The sequence below is a fragment of the Hylobates moloch genome, unplaced genomic scaffold (genome assembly GCF_009828535.3).
Source record: "Hylobates moloch isolate HMO894 unplaced genomic scaffold, HMol_V3 SCAFFOLD_10, whole genome shotgun sequence".
Taxonomy (NCBI): Eukaryota; Metazoa; Chordata; class Mammalia; order Primates; family Hylobatidae; genus Hylobates; species Hylobates moloch.
This window is the reverse complement of record NW_026652285.1, coordinates 73,817,925-73,830,772: the sequence shown is the minus strand read 5'-3', so window position 1 is coordinate 73,830,772 and position 12,848 is coordinate 73,817,925. Positions and strand designations below refer to the sequence as shown.

The 12,848-nt window shown below is 38.0% G+C and overlaps 1 protein-coding gene and 1 long non-coding RNA gene across 3 annotated transcripts in view; one reads left to right on the top strand and one right to left on the bottom strand.

Moving 5' to 3' along the window:
- Window positions 1–12,848, top strand: part of GRIN3A (glutamate ionotropic receptor NMDA type subunit 3A) — a 163,697-nt gene that overhangs the window by 100,005 nt on the left and 50,844 nt on the right. Inside the window, exon 4 of the mRNA XM_032164708.2 lies at window positions 8,783–8,928. Coding sequence (XP_032020599.1) covers window positions 8,783–8,928 — 146 coding nt within the window. The remainder of the gene's footprint in view (window positions 1–8,782; window positions 8,929–12,848) is intronic.
- LOC131384382 (uncharacterized) overlaps window positions 1–12,848 on the bottom strand; it is a 118,574-nt gene that overhangs the window by 90,497 nt on the left and 15,229 nt on the right. The gene's annotated exons all lie outside the window — the stretch shown is intronic.

The following is a 12,848-nucleotide window of genomic DNA, read 5'->3' as shown; positions in this document are numbered from 1 at the left end:
AAAAATTTAAAATAATATACTCGAGATAATATATACTAGAGGTAAGTAAACTAGAGATTAATAGTGCAAGTTCTCAGGTTTCTGGATTCACGTCCTTGATCTGCCACATTCCAGTTTTGTGGCCTTGAGCAAGTTGCTTAACAGCTCCAAGCTTCAGTTCCTCCATCTTTAAAATGGGGAAAACAACTGTATGTACCACAAAGGATGCCATGAGCATTCAACAAAGCAATGAATTTAAGATCCTGGCACAGTGCCTGGAATGAAGGAGGCACCCAATAAAGGTTAGCTATTATCATTATTAAAATAATAGAAGACAGAATATAGAGATAATAAATATATCCACTTTAATGATATGGCAGATACACAAAGTCTGGATGAAAAGGATGTGGAATGGAGGAAAGTGGCAAAGAAGAAGTTGGAATGAACAAAACTCAGCTAAAGTGAGTGTGGTGGCTCACGCCTGTAATCCCAACACTTTGGGAGGCCGAAGCAGGCAGATCATTTGAGGTTAGGAGTTCGAGACCAGCCTGGCCAACATGGTGAAACCTCTTCTCTTCTAAAAATACACACACAAAAAAATAGCTGGGCATGGTAGTGCATCCCTATAATCCCAGCTACTTGGGAGGCTGGGGCACAATAATCGCTTGAATCCAGGAGACGGAGGTTGCACTGAGCTGAGGTCGTGCACTCCAGCCTGGGTGACAGAGTAAGACTCTATCTCAAAAATAAACAAATAAATAAATAAAGTGAGTAGGTGGGCCACTGGCCAATTTTTACAACCTCAGCCTTACGGGGTCTGCTCCAAAAGCCTCTGTCCCTGGGATAGAATCTAAAATCAGTCCAAATGTCATACTTTTGCTTCAGTTTGAAATTTTGTGACCAGAGTCTTCCTATTTCTAGTCCTAAAAAGAAACAAAGAGCTGCAGTAGTCAAGACATCCAGTAGGGAGACTGATACTCCAGTGAATCTAGAAATAAGGTGTGTCATCACACTACAGCCTAAATCTGGACAGTGCCAGGAAGCCTGCTGAGATTTATTAAACCTTACCTCTGTTTATTTACCTGCAGAGATGACTCTTTCTAAGTGACCATTAGGATTTTAGAATAGAGAGAAAAATTTGAAATATGGGAGTCAAGAAGCTAGTTAGATTCAAATTGTCTATATCAGGGGACAGCAAACATTTCCTGTTTGGGCCAGGTGGTAAAGATTTTAGGCTTTGTGGGCCATATGGCTTCTTTTGTACTTACTCACCTCTACTGTTGTGCAAAAACAGCCATAGACAATACATAAATGAATGGGCATGGCTGTGTTCCCATAAAACTTGATTGACAAAAACTGGTAGCAGGCTAGATTTGGCCCATAGACCATAATTTGCTGACCTCTAGTCCCTACAAGAGACTTGATGCAATGACTCAAGTTGTCAGAAGAACCTGGGCTAAGGCTCATATAAATCAAACATGATGTCGAAGAATGTTGTTGACTAGAGATTAGCTGACCTAACGTAGAGGGCTTCGGAATGAAGAAGGGAGAGGCAGCAAACTGCTTAAATTTAAATGGAGGAAGCAGCTTCTGTGGAAGAAAATAGGAATAACATGAAAAAGAACTGCAGCATAAGATGTACTTAGTAATTCACATTAGAAAAAATACAGGGTGGACCTCAACAACATTCTTTTCAGCATCGTTTTTCTGTATTCTAATATTCAGAGCATGAGTAATAACTAGGGTAAACATATACTTGTTTTCCAGGACAGTCCTAGTGTGTCTTTTGTCCTTGTGTGATCATCAATAGTGCCCTCTTTTAGAGAACTGTTCTAGTTTGCACCATAAATTATATGATCACAACTGTAATAACCGAAATGATTTTGAAGTTGCAGCACAAATAGGTATATATTAGTTGGATTTTCACAAGACTTGGAGAATAATACAAGTCTATAAATGCAGAATGTAGTGCTAGATAAGGGTATGTTAAGAACTTCAAGTCAGAGTGGGTTTTAAATCCAACTTAATCACTTTCTAATCATCTTAGACAAGGTGTTTAATCTCCCTGAATCACAGCTCCTCATATGTAATAAATAATAAAAGTAGCAATCTCATTAGATATAAATTTATTAGCATATAATAAATATTATAAAATATTAGCTGTTATTTTATTATTATTATATATTCAGATATAATCAATTGGTTGTGTGGAGACAAAAGTCACCCTTCATTTACAGAAGATATGCCTCAAGAGGAGTAATTTTCTTGTCACTGGAGACAATCAAGCAGAGACACAACAGGCACTTCATAGGAATATTATAAGTAAAATCTTGCTACTCAAAGCCTGGTCCATAAACCACGACATCTGCATCAATTAGCAGCTTGTTGGTGCAGAATCTCGAGCTCCCACCTAGACCTACTGAATCGGAATCTACATTTTGAAGAAACCTTAGTCAGTACATTTAACCTTGCTATAAAGCAGCAGTCCCCAACCTTTTTGGCACCAGGGACTGGTTTTGTGGACAATTTTTTCATGGATGGGTTGGGGGTAGGTGGTGATGGTTTGGAGATAATCCAAGTATATTACATTTATCATTAGATTCTCGTAAGGAATGTGCAACCTAGATCTCTCACATTTGCATTTCACAATAGGGTTCATGCTCCTATGAGAATCTCATGCCACTGCTGACTTGACAGGAGGCAGATCTCAGGCCATAATGCTCACTTGCCCATGGCTGTGTCACCTGGTTCCACCAGACCACGGACCATTACCTGTCCATGACCCGGGGGTTTGGGACCCCTGCTAATTGTCCACTGATGACTCAGACATTAGTGGATGATTAGACTTACAAAACCCCTTCCATCCCTGAGACCACTTGATACTATAGCATCCACAGGTTATAAGTGGATAAAGTAATGCCGTGGAAGGGAGCTGTGAATTCACTACCTACTATATCCTATTCCATTAGGCAAGTTAGGAATAGCCCTTTCCACCCACCCCCAAAGAACACAATACAGGTCCAGTGACTACATTTCACTGATGAATTAAGTACTAATCTCAGATGGGTACGGATGTAGCCCTTAAGTGAATATACTCAGCATTGGGATTATTTTTTAGTCTGCAGCATTACATCTACCTTGGATATAGCAACTTGATTATTTCCTGAGTTCACCTAATTTTGTTTTGAGCCATTTCTCTGCTTTCTGGGAAATGTCTGTTTGATTATTCTCCATGTAGGTACTCTGTGTAGAGTTCAGTATTCCATTAATACTGAACAATTCACATACAAATAGACAGTTTAACCTTAGATATTTCCCCAAGGCCTAAAGAGGTTGATGCAAATATAAACAGAATCGGAAGAGCTGGTGAGGTATTTAGCTGAAACTTTAAAGAAATGCTTCTCTCACTGGGACTTCTTGGTGATGATTGTAATGCAGCTCAAATGCTTAAGCTGTTTGTACACTTTTATCCTTTTTCCTTGATGCAGGCTTTCTGACATCCCTGGCTGTCTGAATTACACACGGGGTAGACTATCCTGGCCCACTCGGTTGCATCAATAGCTTCTTAGATCCCTTTTCTGATTCTGTTATTCTGTGACTGCTGAGTAGCCCATGGTTATTTTTCAATATAATCTCACACACGGAAAGAAAGAAGAATATATCGTTTTGAAAGAATTGAAGTAACAAAGGAAAGAATTGAAGTAACAAAGGAAAAAATTAATTTTAAGGAGAAAAAAGACAGCAGGAGATGTGATAAAAACCATCAAATTTTTAATGTATCTAACCTAAGAGAATTTCATTAATTCTCTTAATAATGATGATAATTCATTATGCCAGTATTTATCAAGCCTATACTATGTGCTGAGCACTGTGTTTGTTGCATAACCATGATAATAATAATAGCAGCTAACATTTGTTGAACACTTACAACCACACAAATGAGATCACTATGGGCACCATCCTCATGGAAACTTACAATCTACCAGGGAAGGCAAATTATAAAAATAATTCCAAGGGTCGTCAGTGCTATGTGAAACTGTAGGTATAATGAGAGGGTGTTACAGGTCTAGAGGTCACTGAAGGCTTTCCTCAGGAAGTGACATTTAAGAGTTAGCTAGACAAAGAAGTAGGGATAAGGAAAAAGTGTCCCAGGCAGACTGAAGACTATATGCAAGAGCTCTGATCAAGCAAAATATTTGTTTTGGAAATGAGAGAACTGACCAAAGCTTGAAAGGCCAGGAGGAGAGCAGGATGACAAGGCTAGGAAAAGGAAGGCAGGAGCCAAACATGCTGAACCTTAGAGGCCATGTGAGGAGTTTGGACTTCATCCCAAGGGCCATGGGGGAGCCACTGATGGGCATTAAGCAAGTAAGAGACATGATCAGATTTGAATTCTAAAATTTCTCTGAGTGGGTCAGAAAGGAAAAAAGGAAATATGTGGATGACAGAAATGATGGTGACTCAAATAAGAGCATTGGCAGTGTTTGCAAATCATCTCCATGTTAGAGTGAGGTCCCTGTCAGGCTAATAAGATGCTTTCTTTCCTGGAGTCTGCTTATTTGCTAATCCTTGAAGGAACTTTCCATTCTCAGACCTCAGAACCTTTGCCTTCACAGAGCCAATAAGGCAGATATGGGAACTGATGAGCAAATACAACAGAAAGTCATGCAAAGGAAAAACAAAAAGAGACAGTCCTCCAGCAGAATTCTGAGCCTGGGTCTGCTGGTTCCCTGATTCCTTCCATGCTTTGGAAAGGAACGATGTGCTGGTGCATTCAGAAAAGAAAATGAGACCCAGAAAAGCAGGATTTCCCTAAAAGCAGGTAATAGGCCATAAAAGTATTATCACAACATAATGTGAAGAATGTACTTCCGGAAGGAATTCTGTTTCTATATGAGAGAAAGGTATTTTAATTAATGATTCTACAGCCCTTTTACTTTAAAGAGAGGGTTTATTTAGAAAGCTTGAGCTGTAAGCTATACTGTTAGCATAGTTTGTGCTAAGTGAGATGACAAAGCTGTCACCTTCCTCTAAGTTCAAAGAACAGTTATCAATTAATTACTCATCAAGTATTTTCTTGAGCAACTACACAATGAAAGGCATTAGAAATACAAGGATAAATTAAAATTAACATTATTCTTGTTTACATGGAGCTTCCAGTTAGTGAAGAAACTGAGAGTCTAGACACTAATCACATGATTACATAATTAAATTTAAAACTGCAACTGTGATAGATTCTACAAAAGGTAGGTATATGTACTGTAAGGGCTTACGAGAAAAGAACCTGGCCTACACAATAAGTTAGGGAAGTAATTACTGAACTGAGAGGAAAAGAATGCATATAAGTTAAATGGATAAAGCAGGATAGAAAAATAGACTAGATAAAATGAATTAACTTGACAAACAGATATAGACTACCTGCAAGGTGCCAAAGGTCGTGATAGGTAACTGTATTACACAAACAAATGAAACTTGGTCTGCAAGTTACAGAAAATAGGATGGGCTGAAGCTTGTTAATTCCTAGTTGTGAGAAGTTGGCGTTACTTTAACTATCCACGCCTCAGTGTTTTAATCTGCAAAATAAGAAAATAACATCTACCTTGTAAGATTATTGTGAAAATTTTAAAAGCCCTTAGCTTACTGCCTGGCATACAAGTAGCAAATTTTGTAATGACCAGACAGAGGGAGTCAGTATGATATAGTATCAGAAGCAGTGTTCCACAGTTGTCAAAAGCTGAATGTCTTTGATCAGGCTGAATTCCAATCCCAGGTACAATTACTAGCTCTGTGACCTTGGACAAATGACACACTTTCTAATCTTCAGTTTCTTTATGTAAAAAGATGATAGACATATCTACCTCACATTTCTTGGTAGGATCAAAGGAGATAATGCACGGAAAGGTCAAAGATTGCCTAAATGAATGTTTCCCTACATATTTTATATGTACAAGCTACTATATCAGCACAGATAAATAAGTAGTTATGCTTTTCTATTGTTGTTGTTTTGGGTAGGAGGGTGAAGCTAGGCAAGACCAAAGGCTTCACATAGAAAATTTTCACCTAGGTCTTTGCTTACATATTTTATATGTACAAGCTTCTATATCAGTACAGATAAATAAGTAGTTTTTTTATTGTTGTTGTTCTGGGTAGGAGGGTGAAGCTACACAAGACAAAAGACTTTACATAGAAAAATTTGACCTAGGTCTTGAAAAATTAATAGATGTTGGGCAGACAATGCTGATAAATGTGCCTTGTGCAAGCCATACGACTGCAATTTGCTACTATGAGAACAGCCCCGGGGGTTCAAAGCATGAGGATGATATTTTTAAAAGCCTGATGAGTTCCTCCTAATAAACATCATCACTTCAGTTGTTGTCATGAGCTAGAATGCAAGATGATGCAGTAGATAATAGCATATGCTTTGAAGTAAGATAGACATGGGTTCTGAGCCAATCCCTGCTACTTACAACTGCATGACCTTATGCCCATTACTTCACTTCTCTGAGCTTCAGTTTACTTATCCCTAAGAGGAAGTAAGAACAGTGCCCTGTTCACGAAGCTATTATGAGGATTCAGCACAATAATGTATGTAAAGCTCTAAGTATCATGTTTGGCGCATAGTGTTTAATAAATGTTCAATATTGTTATTATTGTTGATGTGGCATTAAGGTTATACTGGCATAAAACATTAGAATTTGTTCAGTGCGTGGAACAATTACATTAAACTCAGAGTAAGCTATATTACTGACTTAACAGTGGAATACCAAAGAAATACAATGAACAACAGGTTTTAAGAGTTCCTATATGGCAGTGGTTGCAGGTATTTATCTTTGTCACCCTAGTAACTTTGAGAGCTATACAGAGTAGGCCTTCAATAAGTGTTGAATAAATGAATGATTTTGCTGATTTTAAAATATTTTTTCTACTTATGAACATGGTGTTTCTGCAGATAATCTGTAAATAAAAAATACATCTGTAAATTCAACACCAATGTGTTTTCTTCCAAGGTGTGTGTGCATGTGCGTATGTGTGTGTGTATAATATATATGGGAAATCATAGCATTTAAATAAATGTATATGTATTTAATTTTGATCATACCAGATGAAAGCTTTTTTCCACTTGTCATATGAGCATTTACCTTGTTTTATGAAACATACTTTACAAACATGATTTATATGTTGCATTACACTCTATAAGAATATGCCATATAATTTATTTAACTATTACCATATTATTACACCTTTACTGTGTGTCAAAACTAATTCATCTTCAAATATATGTTATTTGTCACCATATTCAGTGAGTTCTTAATCATTTTTACGGTAAACAACTTAAAAATCTAATTATTTAAAAAAATACTTTGTATTATCTCCCTCCCAGATGAAAATTATAAACACATTTACAAAAACTATTGCCTACTATTTCAGGAGGTTTATAAACTCCATGAAGCCCATCCATAGATTTCTGTCCCCAGGGATTCACATCAGAACTAATTATATAAAATGTTAATATCAAGCAAAACAAAAATGTGCAAAAACTTGACTATAATTATTATGGAGATGTATAATCTCTAAAATATTGCTGACTACAGTAATGTGGCCCAATCCCAGTTCATTCTTACCTTCTAAATGGTGCTTTAGATTACACATTAATGCTTCTCTACAACTTTCATTGAATAATAATGTTTCGTGTGATATATCTTTATTCTCCTTAGTGACAGAAAGTCTCTGCAGGACTCCCAGTGCACAGTCGTTTCTCTTTTGGCTGAGTCCCCATCCAAATATCATCGTTAATTGTAGTTTCCATAATTCCCATGTGTTGTGGGAGGGACCCAGTGAAGATAATTGAATCATGGGGTGGTTACCCTCATGATTTAGGTTACCTGTTCTAGTGATAGTGAGTGAGTTCTCATGAGATCTGATGATTTTGTAAGGAGCTTCCCCCTTCACTTGGCACTCATTCTCTCTCCTGCTGCCCTGTGAAAAAGTGCCTTCTGCCGTGATTTTAAGTTTCCTGAGGGCTCCCCAGCCATGCAGAACTGTGAGTCAATTAAACCTCTTTTCTTTATAAATTATCCAGTCTCAGGTATTTTTTCACAGCAGCGTGAGAACCGACTAACACACGTGGTGAGGTCCTGTATCCTGGAAACCTATGAAATTATTAAGTCTGCTCCTGCCACCCCCCGCCTCTGTCGCTCCAAGTTATCTTAAATATCATTCCATTTGAGCAAATACACAGCATGACTCAGCATTGGATAATACAGTTATTTGAAGGAAAGAGAGCATTTTATAATAACGCTAAAAATAAATTCAATGAACAAAATGTAATATAGCCTAAAGGTGGCTAAACACAAAAGTGATGTAGTCGCAGCAGTAGGGCAGGTTTATTGTAATCTCAGGATGCAAGGTTTTAACTTGGTCTTTACGTTATTCTAACCAAGGAGGATCATAATCTTTATTATGAACGTACACTTTGTCTGATATGCAGTTTACAATAATGAGAATAATTCTACATGCCAATCTGCACAGCTTCTAAAGAATTCTAATAGGTTCCAATATAAAGCAAAAAAAATTGTTTTGTATTTTTTGTTTGTCATTTCCATCTGTTTGCTTCTAAAGATAGAACCATTTCTTATGTAAAAAGCATGTAGCCGTGTCTGCACATTTCTATGTACATGTTTCTGCATGTGGGGGTTAGAAAAGTTCCTAATTATTATTAAGTTTCAAAGAATTATGGAAAAAATGTTAAAAAACACTTCTAAGAATGATTTTTATTTAAGCCATTTCTTTTTCTCCCTCATAGTTACATCATCCCTCCCAAGGATTCCGCTTCGGAACTGTCCGAGAAAGCAGTGCTGAAGATTATGTGAGACAAAGTTTCCCAGAGATGCATGAATATATGAGAAGGTACAATGTTCCAGCCACCCCTGATGGAGTGGAGTATCTGAAGTGAGTGTCAACCTCTTGGATCCAAAGAAAAATTCTCACTGAAGAGAAGTAATTTAGCTACTGACGTAGTGTATGTTAGTTTCTGAAAATGACAGATGAATATACCCACTTTGTGTTAAGTAATACTTTATACGGTGTGAGATCCCAGGAGACAGTGTGAAATAGTGTGTATTTAATTATGTGACCTAGATTACTTGTGACCTGCATAGTCTCAAGTTGGTAGTAGCTTTGTTCAAAGAGCCAGTGGGGCCATTAGCATAGCAGATGGTGGAGGAAGTAGATGTTGGCTTTACATCACTTGAGAAAACAATGGTGCTGAAGTAGTCAAACACACAGGGAATATGGCCAGAGGATAAAGTGTCCCAAGGCAACCTTTTCCTTCCCAGTGAATGTATCTCTAAGCCCATGGAATGCCTCCTCTTGCCATGAGGAAATGGAATTTATCTTAGAGATTTCCTGTAGAAAGGAAATAAGATAGAAGACAACGATACCCATGCCTGCATTCTTCTCATCAGAATTTATGAGAAGCAATCGTGAGAAATCACACTGCCATGGCAGATTATCAGAGCCTGTAATTCAATGAAGTTGAATACAAAGGCAGACGGTGCAGTGATGGGTCTGCTCTGTCTAGTCTTTCTGAGAAAAGGGAAAGAATTGTTCCTGAAAAACAGGAAGGCATGAGGGTGAGCAGTCCTCTCCCTCCTGCTTGATGGAATCAAGATAATAACAGACATCCACACCTCCAATTCCTAGAATTGTGCAGCATCAGGAAACTGGTTTCTCCATGGTCAGCGTCAATAATCTCCCCAATGGACAGCAAGACATGCCACCTCAAATTCTTTTTTAAGAAAGAATAGAAATAAATAAATAATTTCATGGAACATAAGGGTTTTGTCTTTCTCAACAACTTTAGAAACAGGCCACTTTAAAAATTTTATGGACTTTTAGCTATAGCTTAGAGAAAAAGCCTTGTTCTCTCATATTTGCAAAATGACATATGATGTATAAGTATTATGAAATGCCACTTTTAATTTTGCAAGAACATCAACACATTACAGTCTCTCTCTGACATGAAGTTTAGAATCCCTTTGCCTCCCAGATCTTCTTGTGTATTCTCTTCTTCAGGCGAATTTATGGTTGAGAGAAAGAATAAGATGTCAGGGTAGCAATGGCTTCCAGCTCAACAGAAATAGCAGACAAACTAGGCTCTGCTGACAGTATGAAAAGGATGATATGAGCTACTGCTGCAGTCCCCAGCAGTTCCACTCCACTCAGGGCATTCATGTATCTCAGGAGCTTTATCTGAGAAGGCCCACATGCCCAGCACTGGCCCCGCCCTAGCCTGAAGAGAAGCAATCTTCAGGAAAGCAGTCACAGATGAAGGCTCAAAACAAATCAATTTTCCTTGGTAATACAACTAGCAAGTGGCAGAGTCAAGACTAGGACCAGGTCTCTGGAATCCAACTGCTGCTTCAGACTAGTCTAGGAACGATGATGAAAGAGTAGGCCCTTGATGTTTGCAGAATAGTCCATGTTCCAGCGACATCTATGTTCCAGTTGGTATCTGAAAGCTAGTTAGAAATGCAGCAACTCCAGCCTCATCCCAAACTTACTACATCAGAATCTTCATTTTAACAAGCTCCCCAAGCAATTCACTGATTGAGGTGAAATTGGAATCTAGGCAGAGCTTATAATTAATGCCCTCTCACCTCTTCTCTCTGGACCTTAACTCTCCACTTTCGGCCTTGTCATTTCCTGTGCCCTTAGCCACCACTTCCCACAACCACAGTCTTCATGTTACCTCCCTGGCATCCCAGAGCTCTGACCTACAAGGCACAACCCCTAGCATTGTCTGTGCAAGGAAGTTTTCTACATATTGAACCTGTCCTTTCCCTCTCCCATCAAAATTCTCCTGGACTTAATTCTACTCTCTCAGGGCCCTGCTTTCTCATTAACAGTTTTCCAAAAAAATTAACTCCCATTAAAATGATTATTCCTTTTATTATGTTAATATGTGACTGGTTTTCTTGTGATGTGTGATATGTATTTTTAAATAATGCTTAAGAAAAGACAGGGCATGATTCCATAAAAGAAATAACCACTGGGGGCCCTGTGAACCACAATGATTCAGCCAATCTAGAAGCTACTTGTACCTGGATCCCACTTGGCCATTTCCTCACCAGTGACTCAGGGTGCCATGGGAGTCTGAGAGCTGACTGCTTTTTGCCTTTTCAGGTAATTGAAATTTATCATAGCTATCTGCACTTTGCAGTCCAAAATCAAGAGTAGTTGTTTAAGGAAGGATCCCAGAGACATTAGGCTTTATGAATTACTGGTTTTAAAAAACTGAAATGAACCTCATCTTTTTTATTGTCATATTGCTACCACAAATATTTGTGGAATATTGGCGAGTGATAACTTGTTGCTAGGTAGCTGTCAAGGTACATTATGGTACTGTGGCAGTTGAAATTTGATTGGAGAAACAGCTTTCAGCTCAATTTTTATTTTATTGCCAGGATTCCATTAAGATTCCTTATCAACTCCTAGGAGACAATCCACATCCCCCACACTTTCTACAGCTTCCCATTACTGTAGAGCTGGGAAGTGCTTCATTTTGGTTAAAGTTAAATGTGGGCCTCATTGTAACTTGAATCCGATACCCCTTGGAAAAGGGGATGCATTTTAAATTGGCTATTTCACTTATTTGAAGAGTAGGATAAGAAAGCAATGGTCATTGATACCAAAAAGGGAAGCTGACTTGCCAACTATGTGTCTATACATGACCCAGACAAAGCCATTCATGCAAAGATGTGTTTCCTGCCCACTGATGAATCTTCTGGGTGTCTAGGGATATCTTTCTCTTTTTGATTTTCTATGAATTCTAGTCATATTCTTCCCTGTTTAGAAGCCACACTGTGTTAAAAATTAGAACAGCCTCACCACTGGATCTAAGAAAGGAAGGACTGAGTTCAGAAGGGATAGAAAAGAGTTATTCTTTTTGTAAAGCTGTTTGGACAACTCTAAGGGTAGAAAATCCTTTCTTTTTTTCAAATTAATAAATATTTTTATTTTTAAAAAATATCTACACCTACACAATAAAAAGGAACTGAGGTAGTCATTGCATGAGATAGAAAGAAGAGTAATACAGAGTTCTTATTCTCAAGAAACTTACATTTTAACTGGGGAGCTAATATAGTGCACAAAATGGTTGCTTTTCTGGTCTTCACAGAATACATTCCCTCTTTTCGGTCACAGCATCCTGCATTTCTTCATCCCTCTTCTACTCTCACTGATTTATATGCGGTGAACCCCACCCCTGGCTCCAGTTGACACCACCTAGCCAATAAGAATAATAGTCCATTTCCATGGTAACAATATCCAGGGATGGGCTCATGACATAGTCACAATAAAAGCAAATTAGACTAAGAGTTTTTCTGAAACTTTTGCTGATAGAAAATCCTTTCTTAAATGGATGTATGTCTTTCACCTTTCCAAAAAGAATTGGAAGTGGCTGAAAACAAAGAAATTGTTGCATGTATTTTAGACAGTTATTTCCTTTTAAAACTTCTCCTTCCTTGCCCTCTTTGTAGGTGGAAGCTCAGCCTATGCTGAGACTCACCCTTCATTTGAACCCGGTCCCAACACTTACTAGCTGTGTAACTTGGTTTAAGTTACTTCAACCCTCTGAGCCTCAATTTCCTTATCTGTTATATTATAGTGATTCTGAGTGATAAAAGATATAGAGAACAATGAATGCAATGCCTAACAACAAGAAGTCACTCTGATAGTGTAATAAGAATAAACCTTCTCTATTCACTTCCTATTCAATTCAGAGTGGCTCTGGCTTTACTGATGGAATTTAAAAGTAATTAAAGGAGCTGGTAGATAAACCCATTGGAAAGATGTCATGCTCTCGTATA